The following is a 12,114-nucleotide window of genomic DNA, read 5'->3' as shown; positions in this document are numbered from 1 at the left end:
AGCATTTATAGAATACTTTAAAGTTTCCAAAACAAATCTTATCTCATTTGATCCTCACAGGGAGAATTTATAATCACAAACAAATAGGAGAAGGGCAAAAAGTTGTTTAGTTTCTTTCCTATGTTCATCCTTGCTTACTCCATCTTTTGTGCGAAGCTTTCCTTGAGTATTGGTCCAGCCAACGTTTGTAAAGCATGCCTTCCCTAAGCTTAGGGCTATCATTAAATATCTATAGATTAGCCCAGAAGGGTCTGGTTGCCTATAGATGCTGTAGAGGGAGGATGAGGGGAAAAAAAAGAGTAAGTCTGGGAATTACATCAGGTTGTATCAGAGGCGTTTCCCCCCTAAGCTTCCTAGAAGTCTGATTAAATTGAAATGCTTGAACAGGTAATGAGAGGAGATGCAGGAAACCGAAGCAGGAGCCAAAAAAAGCCTTAGTGGAAAAATATGGGTATTTCTGGACTCTAACATGTCACTTCTCATGGAATATACAGTTGAATAATAGCACCCAACAGTGATTTCCAGGCTTTAACTGTAAACCCAGTATTGAAGGACCATGGACTCTTGTCTTCTGTTACTATTTAATTTTGTCCAATTAATGCTTGCTGTCCTCTTTAATAAAAATGTGGCCAGAAATCAAGCTGTCGACTCTCTTCTCAAAAGAAATTCTTTGGCTTTCACAAGAAAAAGGGAAAGCCAGAAAAGGACTTATTTGAATAAAAACCCAGTGATGCCAACTCTAACCTAAAACCATCACGCAAGGCAGCACACACGTGGGGTTCATGCTAAATTAAATCTTTCAGGTCTTCAAAGATGATGTCCTCGAGCAATGCAAACTCGAATGCTTCAAAGGCACCATCTTTGGTCATTCATGGGGTGGGTAATGCCCCAAAGTATGTATTCATTTTTTGTAAATTTTGGTTGATTTTACTGGCACATTACCAACACTTCCCAATGTATCCCTCCCTTTTCTCTTAACCAAAGAATTTAGGTCATTAACCTATCCTTATAGAGTAAGTTACGGAACTAGTTTTTGAACCTAGGGTCCCTGACCCCAAATTCAGTTGCCTTACTGCTTTTCCTGGTCCAATCTCTTTCCAAGGCAAGAGTCTCCTTGGCAGTGACCTGGACCCACAGTCAAACATCAGTTTGAGCAATTCAATGGATGAGGACCTCACAACCTCCAACAGCAGCCAACTATGTGTCTTCACAGTTCTAATTGCTGGAAAACTTCTTGGATTAAGCCAAAATCCACCCCAACATTTCACTCTTCATTTCCCGCTTGTTAGGTTGTCTGGGGCTACACAAAATGACGAATTCCTCCTCCTCTTGAAATCAGCCTTTCAGGTATTTGAAGACAGTTATAATGCTTCCCCTATCTTCTCCTCTCCAGACTAAGTAGCCCCACTGTCCTCCTCCATGCTTCATCCAACATGGCGGCCAGACTCTTTACCATCTTGTTGATGTTCCTCTAAACTTGGTGGGGCTCACTGGCTTCCCTGAAATGGAGTAGCCAGATCTTAGCATCATACTCCTATTTAGTCTGACCAGGGCAGAATATAATGGGATACCCCATTCTCACAGTCAGGACATTGAGCTTCCATGAGCAGAACTAAGATTGAATTGCCTTGCGTGGTGGCCACTTCGGTTTTTTAGAATTTTCCCAGCTCCCATCTTTCACCCTTGACAAACACCATATAAATAGCCCATTCAAAATGTCTTTATTAATATTTTAGCATAGGAGTTATTCCCAAAAAAGCATTATTTGGAGCTTTGCATAGAGGGAAGAAACATTATACTAATGATGAAGCATAGTTTTGCTTTAAACAATGAGTGCCTACTAAGTGCTTATGTTGTGGACATGCAGTATTAGGAAGAAAGGAAATAGACAGATTGGTTTGAAATTCCAGGTAAAGATTCAGTCTTCCTGAAAAGGGACATTATAACCCAGGGTATTGCCCAGGGGAAAATGAGCAAAGAAGGTTCGGGCCAAATCATTGATCTGGTGGTAGGCTCCCAGGGTCTGAAAGTATTCAAAATAGTTCCAGAAGTCTGTAGTTGAGAAAGGCCAGTAGGGTAAGGCTGGCAGTTCTGCAAAGGGATCTAATAAAAAGAGAAAATAAAAGCAGTAATTAACATTTATGTGGCCCTTGAAAGTTTGCAAAGTTTTTTACATATATTTGATTCTCATAACAACCCTGGAGCTAAGTGCTATTATTATTCTCATTTTTCAAGTGAGAACCCCCAAATGAAGACCATTAATGACTTGCCCAGGGCCACACAGCCAGTAAGAACTTTAAACAGGATTCAGACTCAGGGCTTTCTGATTCCAAGTCCCACACACCATCCACTATGCCACCTAATGGACCCCACTCAGCAGCCCGAAAGAATCCCAGAAGATATTGTTTCAGTGCTGGAGAGCAAAATCAGATTGCTTGATGAAGGCTGGACTTTGATCTTCTCCTTTTACATATGAGGAAACTGAGACCCAGAGACCTTGCCTCGAGCATTGTCCAGGGTCCCCAGATGGTGAGTAGCACCCAGGCCCTTTGTCTCTGCATCCTGTACCTTTTCTCTGTCTGTACTTTATTGCCTTCTTAATCCACAGAGTCTTCCTTTCACTTAGTCAATCTATCCCACATATGTGGGACAAGAAAGTCCCATGCAGAAAATAAAACTTATTTAAGTGCTTATGAGTGTTGTCCAAACAAAAAGGGTCACAGGAGATCAGAAAATAATAATAATGAACATGGTTCATCTGTGTGTAGCCCTTAAAGGTTTGCAAAGTCTTCCTAGAACCCATTTGACCCTCAGAAGACCCCTGGGAGGTAGGTTCTATCATCCCCCCATTGTACAAATAAGAAAACAGAGATTGAGAAAGTCAAAGTGATTTGCCTAACTGCACAACTAGTAAGGGGACAAGGCAGAATTTGCATCCATAACTTCCCGAATCCAATACCCTTATCTACTGTGCCACCTAATTGCCCCTAGTGACAGACAGGTGTGATTTGGAGTACTCTGAGAAGGCTTCATGGAGGGGGAGGCCAGATGGTATAGAGGAAAGAGTGCTAAATCTAAAGTTAGATAACCTGGACGCTTACTACCTGTGTCCTTGGCCAAGCCTCGGTTTCCTCATCTATTGAATGAGGGTGGTCTTTGAGGTCTCTTCTATCATGAGCTCTAGCAGCCTTTCCAGAAAAGGCCACTGGATTCAGAGCATCCTAAGGCACCCTAAGGCCTCACAGGACAAAGTGACCTTAAACAATCTAGAACTTGAGCAGTCATGAGATCACAGAACCTGATTGTAGGATTGGAGCCAATTTCTGCTGCCTGTGAGGATGGAAAAAGAAAGCAGGCGAGCCTGCAAGTGGACATTTCTGTCACAGGAGAGAGGAGCCAGACCCAGCAATCTAGAGAATGGCTTTCCTAGAAACAAAAGGTAGAGGTGGCTTCATGAGGAAGTACAGGGCAATGGCTAAAGCATCTTGCTTGAAGTTGGGAAGACCTGAGTTCAAGTCCTGCCTCCCTAACTAGTTGTATGATCCTGGGCCAATCAATCTCTTAATTTCCCTGAGGTCAGGGATTCTTCAAGCACTGTGTTGGCCTTGGAGCAGAAGTACCCAAGGAGCCATTGCTGATTACTTAGTCAATTGATTAATCCATAGACCCCTCATTTCATATTACTGCTGATCTAAGGCTGTGATTCCCTGCAAATGAATGAATGAATGCAGTAACTCAAAACCAAGAAGCCCAAATGAAATTGCCAAATCCTTTGAAATGTAGAACATTCAAACCCATCTGCCTCTATCTCTACACCCCTGCGTGGCCCTACAGTCTCCAGGGAGGGAAGGACACACAAAGCAAGGACAGAGAAGTTGAGCCCATTTCTCTGGGACAGGAAGCACAAATTGCTGATCTTTCATTTCAGAGCAGAGCCTGTGGCTTGGCATTCAGCAAAAGCAAACTATCCCCAAAGAAAAAACTATTTATTTCTGAAGGGAGCTGGGCTGCATTGGGAGGAGGGAGACACAGTCAGGAAACCTGGTGCTGGACACGCTCCACTGTCCCCGTGTGACCAGGCTCCACGCACCATCTCTGCCAGCGTTGTTTGTCCCTGGTACTCATGGAGGCAGAGGGGATTGCTACAACCCACTGCAAATGCAATCATAGAAAATCAATACCCACTCAGGGTTTAGACCAAATGAGTCAACTCAATGTCTTCTAGCTGGAAGGGATCCCCAACATCTTCTAGCTTCACCCCCTCATTTGACAGATGAATCAACCAAGACCAGAGAGGGGAAGTAATTGCCTAGGGTCACAAAGAGAGCAGGAACAGAACGGATTCAAACTCAGTCTACTGACTACAAATCTGGGTCTTCCCTATTTGGCCTCTTAAGATCCTTTGATTCCTTTAAGACTCAGCTCAAGCACCTCCTTCTCCATGAAGCTTTTCCTGAGCCCCTTCATCCCTAGTGCTTCCCTCCCCAAATGACCTATTGGGCATCTATTCTGTCCATCCTTTTCTTTTTTTCTCCCTAAAGCCCTTCCCTTCCCTTCTGTCTTAGAATCAATACTGTGTGTTGGTACCAGGGCAGAAGAGCAAAAGGACTGGGCAACTGGGGTTGAGTGACTTGCTCAGCATCCCACAGCTAGAAAGTGTCTGGGGGCAAGATTTGAACCCAGGACCTCCTGTCTCCTAGGTCTCTATTGTACATCCTTATTAATATCTAGATGATTAGCTCCTTGAGGGTAGAGATAAATCCATTTTGGTTTTTGTGCCCCTGATTATCTAGACCAGTGAATACCTCATAGTGCAACTTAAAATCAAGCTTTATTGATTGCTTAATCAATGAGTCTTGCTGTCCCCCTTATGCCTTTTTTAACTTCAGGTCCTGGCCAAAAAAACTTCCTTCCCCCCAAATATGCCAAACCCTAGACCTAAATTCCTCCATTAAAGTTTCATGTTTTTGCTTTTCTTATGGCCCTCTATGAAAACATTAGTTCTTCTGGAAAGGAAGAGATACCCAAGTACCTGTCACTTGAATCATTCATCTAGAACCAGAAGAGATCAACCTACCTCTTTATTTTACAGATTAGTAAACTGAGCCCCAAGGGGGAAATGGCTTGCCCAAGATCATACAGTAATCACCAGGAGTGGAATTTGAACTCAGTTCCTCTCATCCCAAAGTCAGGGTTCTTTCTACTGGGCTACAATATGGCTTCAAAGACTGAGAAATGAAGCCATCATAAAAAATTTACCTTGTTATGTCTCTTTAAGTTCGTGCAAAATATTTTCTCTATAAACCTCCAAGCCTAGTAAGGAAGGTACTAAAGATATTTTCATTCCCATTTCATGGATGAGCAAAATGTGTCCCTGAGACATTGAAGGACTCATCTGTCCACGGGGACATAGTAAGTCTCATCTCCAGAGTCCAGATTGACCATTCTTCCCACTACTAGCATGCTGTTAGCTGTTGGAGAGCATTTAACATTTTTTGATGGAGGGACCTTGGAAGCTATTGAGTCCCACCCTTCATTTTACAGATGAAGAAACTGAAGTGTGGATGATTAAAGTGATTTTGCCCAAAGTAAAGCAGGCTCTGAATCCAGTTCTTCTGATTCAAAAGTAAGTGTTTTTTCCACAATATCCTACTTTCTTTCTCTGAAGCTGGAAGGGACCACTGAATGTGAGCCAAAGAAATGGAGAAGACTGATTTTGCCCCCCTGCCAGCTGAGCACCTCCCTTAGGAGAGACCCCAAAAGGCATACCCTTTCGCTTCCAGGTTTCCTGATCCAGCGCCCAGACTCTTCCACTATATCTTGCTTTTTAGAGAATCACCCAGGGGCAGCTAGATGGCACAATGGATCAAGTTCCAGGCCAGGCTTCAGACACTTCCTAGCTGTGACACTGGGCAAGTTGCTTAGCCTTGTTTGCCTAGCCCAAGTCTTTCTTATCTTAGAGTTGTAACTAAGACAAAGTATGGGTTTAAAAAAAAAAGATCACCCAAAGATGGATGCTTTCCCATGGACCCACCATTTTGGTATGGTACAGAACTTGGCACAGAGACACTGATTAACATGTGCACAGCAAATTAACAGTAAAACTAGTATTGATGGCCATTAATTTGCCTAAAATAAGAGGGAATGTTTCCCCTCCTGCCTAGCTTTACTCTTCCCCTATCATTCCTGATCCATTTTGATTCTTTTAAATTCTTTTATTTATCTTTTATTTATTTATCTCAAACTCTTTTAAAAACACACAGAGATATAAGAAATGGACACCATCACATTACCTCCATCTTCTTGGACTGGCTTGGCACCTACAAATAAAGAAGAAATGTGTCACTGCAGGGGCAAGGGGAAAGCAGAGGGTTGGAAGCTTCTGTTAGAAGGATAAAAATGAGACTGATAGTTGGCTTGATTTCAGCTTCCTGAGCCATCGGAAAAATCCTTGCAAAAGGCAAGGACATTGGGAGATCCAGAACTAGCAATTAACATAGGAGGAAGAGAGGAAGAGAGACTAAGTCAGCCATAGCATTTTTAAAGCAAAGCAGTAACAGTTGGCGCAAAGGGTATTTTTAAGATTTGCAAAGAATTTCACATTTGGTTTCTCATTTGAGTGGAAAAAATATCCAAGTTGGAGTCTAAAGATCCAGGTTTAGGTCCTGCCTCTAAAGCTTGCTACCTCTGCAAAGTACAGGTGACCAGCCTCTCTGGGACTCAGTTTCTTCATCTGTAAATCCAAAATGATCTTTTTTATGAAAAAAACAACACATCATTTTTCAGTGTAAGCTTCCAAGGGCAGGAGTTGTTTCTTTGTCTTTGTGTCCTAGCACAGCCAGTCACTGGCTCACAGAGAGCAACCTCATTGTACAATGATAGGGTTGGATGATATAACTTCTAAGGTCCCCTCCAGTTCTTGATCCATGATCCCATGACACTAAGATCATTGCTACCCATGGGACTTTCTGCAAAAATATTGAATCTTCATAGCCCTCGGTTTCCCCATGTGTATAACAAGGGGGTTGGATTAGATGATCTCTTGCTCTTAGTCCATCGTTCTCTATAGTCCTGAGGTAGATGCTATTATTGTTTTGTAAAAGATAAAACTGAGGCTCATAAGGTTGGGTGACTTGCCCTAGCTAACAAAGCTAGAGAAAATCTAATGTTGGATTTGAGCTGAAATCTTCCTGACTCTAAGCCCAGACCTCTATTCCCTCTACCTCCAGCCACCTCAAATGTTTCAGGGGATAATGAAAAGTTAGTGATTTCAGTAGCCAACTCACCTACAAAAGCCCCCATCAGCAGGCAGAGGAAGAGCTGGCTGATAACGTTGGATTTCATCTTCCCAAAATCCCACCTCTGATCTTTCAAATGTCACTGTCCAACAAATGAGGAAAAGGCCCATCATTACTACCCACATTGACACTCTTTACATACCACACTTCTCTAATAACACTGGGCTCCTCAAACACTCACCACAAAGAACCCTCCCTTATAAGCCAACCAAAACGGAGGCCATGAAAATACATTTCTGGCACCTCTACAAAATAGTCAAGGTAGCTAAAAACTTAGATCTCTGTATGGAAATACTATTTTCCTCTTAGCAAGGAGATTTGAATTTAATTACTAAAATGCGTTTTCCCCCTTCGTGCCTTTCCAGCTATAGATTTATTTTTGAGAGGTTAAGCCTTTAGTCATGAAGAATGTGAACGTGATCCTAGAAATCCAAGAAATCGTACCTTTGTTTTGCCCCCTGAGCTTGGTTCCAGTTTTTATCTGAGAAGTTAATTCTTGTCTGATTCAGCTTTCCAGCTTGAATGGGCTTCTGTTGATGACTTAAAGAGAACTACTCTCTTGAGAAAGGCAAGGGGATGAGGAGGGGAGACGTCACGTCACTTTCTGGAAGCACCAATCTGAAATTTTCCTTCTGCAAAGAATTGAACCGTAGTTCATCATAGCACCCCTTGTGTTTAAAAAACAAACAAACCTGGAAAACAGAAATCAGCTCTGAGGAATCCCAGTTGTGAATCCAAAGCAGAAAGAGAAGGATGTTCACAAAAGGACTTCTCCAGGGTGTTGAAGCTTTTTTTGTGTCATGAACCCCTTCTGGCTCAGCCAATGGAACCCCATCTCAGAGTAATGCTTTTAAATGCACAAAATCTGTAGGACAATAAAGGAAACCAACGGGATTGAAATACAGCCATGAAGTTTTTTTGTTTTTTCAGTTTCTGGACTGACCCCCAGGTTAAGAACTCCTGCTTAACGCTTCTGAGGCTGAACCCAGTGTTGGCAAAATCAAACCTAATCATATTATCATTTGACAGTTGGAAGGGACTTTAGAGAGCAAAGCATGAATCCTTCCCCTCAGCATTCCGGATAGATTCCCAGCTAGGGGAGCTGGGGAGGTGAGACTTGGGATTGCTGAATTTAAATACTAGGCATTGAACTAAAATATAATGGCAAGTGCTAATTACCCGCTTTCCTTTGCCCCAATAATGTACATTAAATGGGCTCAAACTAAGTACAAGCAAGAGAATTACATGCTGTAAAAGTTGGACAGGGCCATGGCAGCCACTTAGTCTGGTCCATACATGGAGGGAATCTCTACTCTCACATACATGACAAGTGACTTGAAGAATACTAGTGAATATTGGAGAATATTGGATAATAGTGGCTATTAGCGCCTCTTGAAGCAGCCCATTCTACTTCTGAAGAGCTGCCTGGGCTGTTTGGATGGGAGAAATATCTCTCCTTTGAGTCCTTGTGGGAGGTTACTGCTGCTGAAATAAATATGCCACAACCCAGAAATTTGAGAAGCCAAAACTTGGGTTTTATTCTGCTTAAGCCCAGGTTCAGGTGGGGAGACAAAGAACCTCTGAACCAAGATTAGGATTCTAACATGGCTTCTTAGAGAAAAAATTTTGTTCGGGTGACAGAAATAATTCTTTTAATATTTTTTTATAATCTCATATATTCTTTTAGGTTACAAGTTGTTTTTTTTTTTAGGAAGACATCCATGATCCCATCCTTCCTTTAATGTCATAAAAGCTGAACTTAGTTAAGCATAATCATGTCATACAAACCTAAATAGATTCTACTGGTAAACTAAGTCAGGTTACAGATGAACCTACATTGAGAGGCTGACTGAGAAAGGAGATTTACATGTCAACAGAATAGCCAAGCAGCTAAGAACAATCGGGATCCTTACTCTAGCTTCTTTCTGAGTAATGTTGGACACCTTGTGTAAATTTTCACATCCCATAGAGCTGGTTTCAGTCAGTTTACTAGATTTAGATTAAACTGTTACTAGATGGTTCAAGATAGGACACACAGCCTAGAGTCAGGAAGACCTGAGTTCAAATGCAGCCTCATACACTTACTAGCTGGGTGGTCCTGGGCAAGTCACTTAACCATATTGGCCTTAGTTTCCTCATCTGTAAAATAAGTTAGAGAGGGAAATGGCAAACCTCTCCAGGATCTCCCAAGAAAATTCCCCCCAAAGAGGTCACAGAGTCAGACATAAGTGAAATTACTAAACAACAAAAGGATTCATAAAAGAGAAATGGTTTTTATCTACCTCAAACCATTAGCTAGATGCCTTCCCAACAAGATCAGGGGAAAACAAGGATGCCCAGTATCACCATTATTATTTAATATTGTACTAGAAAAGCTAGTTATCGCAATAGAAGGAAAAGAAATGAGAGGAAACAGAATGGACAAAGATCATAAAACCATCTCTTTTTGCAGATGATATGTGCTAAATCCTGGAACTTCATTTAAAAAGTTGGTTGAAACTATCAATAAAGGAAAATAACGTGTATGTTCAAGAATATTTGTAGCAGTTCTCTTTGAGGTAGTACTGTGGGAGAGCTTGCTATTATCTGGTTTAGGAGGGTACAACCTTAAAGAATTACCAGGCTCCAAGGAATCTTTTAAAAATAGAGGAATGTATTGAGTGAATGGCTGGGAGGCAGGTACAGGTGAAATCTGCCTCCCTCAAGAGAGGAGGTCCAGGAGTTTTATACTTTAAAGGAAGAGAGACTGTATGACAGGGAATGGAAGGTAGGGAAGGGGACAAAGGGGATTAGATGACATTCCTGTGTGAGGTGCCTTGGTGTTTGGGATAGAAGCACAGGTTTACATTTATGATATGTTGAGCTTGGATCATAAAGGAGGGTGGGTTGCATATCTCAGAGTATCTAGTGATGTTTCAGATGCAAACAGAAGGTGTGCTAAAAACTCTTATCAGAACACTAGGGGATATGTATCTCTCAGAAAATCCTTTGATCATGCAGTTTGTCCCTTTAATTGCATCAGGACTGGCTTTCTGTATATAGTACACCAGGGGGTTCAGGATTGGGAAATTCTTCACATAGCCTTTTGACCTGGGATTCCTCCATAGTCTTGGGGTGTCCAGGGGACCTTGTGCCCCCATATCATCATCAAACAACTGGAAATTGAGATGTCCATCAACTGGAGAATGGATGATATATTAGGTGGTTGATCTTTAAGGATTATGGTAATGAAGAATCAGATCTAGGGGGCAGCTGAGTAGCTCAGTGGATTGAGAGTCAGGCCTAGAGATGGGAGGTCCTGGGTTAAAATCTAACTTCAGACACTTCCCAGCTGTGTGACCCAGGGCAAGTCACTTGACCCCCATTGCCTAGCCCTTACCACTCTTCTGCCTTGGAGCCAATACACAAAGGTAAGGGTTAAAAAACAACAACAACAACAACAACAGATCTGCCGGCCTCCTCCCTGTGTCTCCCTTCTCCCTTTTCCCTCCCCTTCAGTTAGTCTCTTCACTTGGTGACAAACTGGAAGTCAGTTCTGAGTAAGTTTCCTGAAATATCTAATAGATAACTCACTCTTTGAATGGTTGGAACAAGGGGTTTATTTAAGGAAAGGGGAGGAAAAGGAAATTGGATAGGAGAGAGGGTTTAGGGTTTCCCTTTTCTTAAAATAATACTATATTGAGAATAATATTGTAGAGTCTTGAATGAGGGGTGTGGGTAACAGAGCTGAGGATCTTTGGGTCACTTCCTGATATAATAGAGAGAAATCAGTAAGAAGAGGATCTTCTCAGTTCTTCCTCCTTCCTGTCTCAGGAGAAAGTGACCTCCAGCAGTTTGGATGTTTCTTTTTAACAGTCTCCTTCCAGTCACATTCTCTTCTGGAATGCTCCTTGATTGACAGCTTCTGCAAACCTTCATCCATTACATCTGTTTGCAGGTTTTCTTCAATTTACTCATCCACAATGAACAAGCATTAGTATATGATTGTGATAGATTACTACTGCATTGTAAGAACTGATAAGCAGGTTAATTTTTTTAAGTTGGAAAGGCCTTTATGAAATTATGAGGAAAATGAGTAGAACCAAGAGAACTTTATATACAGCTGCAGAATTAATATTTGAAGAATAACGTGTGAATGTCCACCTTCAGAGAAAGAAGTGGTAAATAGAAATAAAGGAAAAAAAGAGAGAAATGACCCTGACCAGCCCCTCCTAATAAAAACGAAATAAAAGATGACAAACTATCATCACAACAGCCATAAGTCTGTGGCTCCTCTCCTAGCCACAGGCTGCCTAGATGGAAGGCAGAATATAGGGGAACCAAAGGCAGACATTCCAGGCTTTGCCTCCCCCTTTTAGATGGCCCAAGTTACAGATCTGAATGGCTTATTGCATGTGGTAGAGAGATCCAGTTCTTTGTATTCACACAATTCATCTCCCTGATAATGACAGCTGATGGTGACAGCAGGGCTCCATTAAAGGCAATGATCCACTGATGAGTCAGCCATCTGTAATGTCACGAGAATTGTTTATTTTTCTTCTGTTGAGCGACTCAGAGAGAGACGTTCCTCCGGTAGTTTTGGTGAACTCGAAGCCCGTCTTCCTCCGGACCTCACCTCACCAAATCCTGTCCGGGGGATGGAATATATACTTAGAGCCTTAAATGCTCCTTCGATCAGAAGCCTGAAGAAGACTCGCAGCTGTTTCGCACTCTGGTGACAGCTAAATCCTCCTCAAGCCGTTTCTCAGTTTAGTCTGTGCCTAGCCCCTGGCACTGGACTGGCTTTAGGACCACAGAACCAGATGTGGAGGGGCAC

General features: G+C 42.1%; 1 protein-coding gene across 2 annotated transcripts in view; it reads right to left on the bottom strand.

The window, feature by feature from the left end:
* Positions 1-1,710: 1,710 nt before the first annotated feature.
* OTOS (otospiralin) overlaps positions 1,711-12,114 on the bottom strand; it is an 11,509-nt gene continuing 1,105 nt past the window's right edge. Inside the window, exons 2-5 of one of the 2 annotated variants that reach the window (XM_056814467.1) lie at positions 7,743-7,930; positions 7,287-7,380; positions 6,294-6,320; positions 1,711-2,103 (exon numbers count right to left, since the gene is read on the bottom strand). In XM_056814467.1, the coding sequence (XP_056670445.1) occupies positions 1,919-2,103; positions 6,294-6,320; positions 7,287-7,344 (270 nt within the window). In that variant the 5' untranslated portion in view covers positions 7,345-7,380; positions 7,743-7,930 and the 3' untranslated portion in view covers positions 1,711-1,918. Of the gene's footprint in view, positions 2,104-6,293; positions 6,321-7,286; positions 7,381-7,742; positions 8,158-12,114 lie in introns of those variants that run through there. The other variant, XM_001365688.4, reaches the window with a different exon arrangement.

This window comes from Monodelphis domestica, chromosome 2, assembly GCF_027887165.1.
Source record: "Monodelphis domestica isolate mMonDom1 chromosome 2, mMonDom1.pri, whole genome shotgun sequence".
NCBI classification, from domain to species: Eukaryota; Metazoa; Chordata; class Mammalia; order Didelphimorphia; family Didelphidae; genus Monodelphis; species Monodelphis domestica.
Note: the sequence above shows the minus strand (reverse complement) of the source record. Positions and strands in the feature narration are given on the sequence as shown.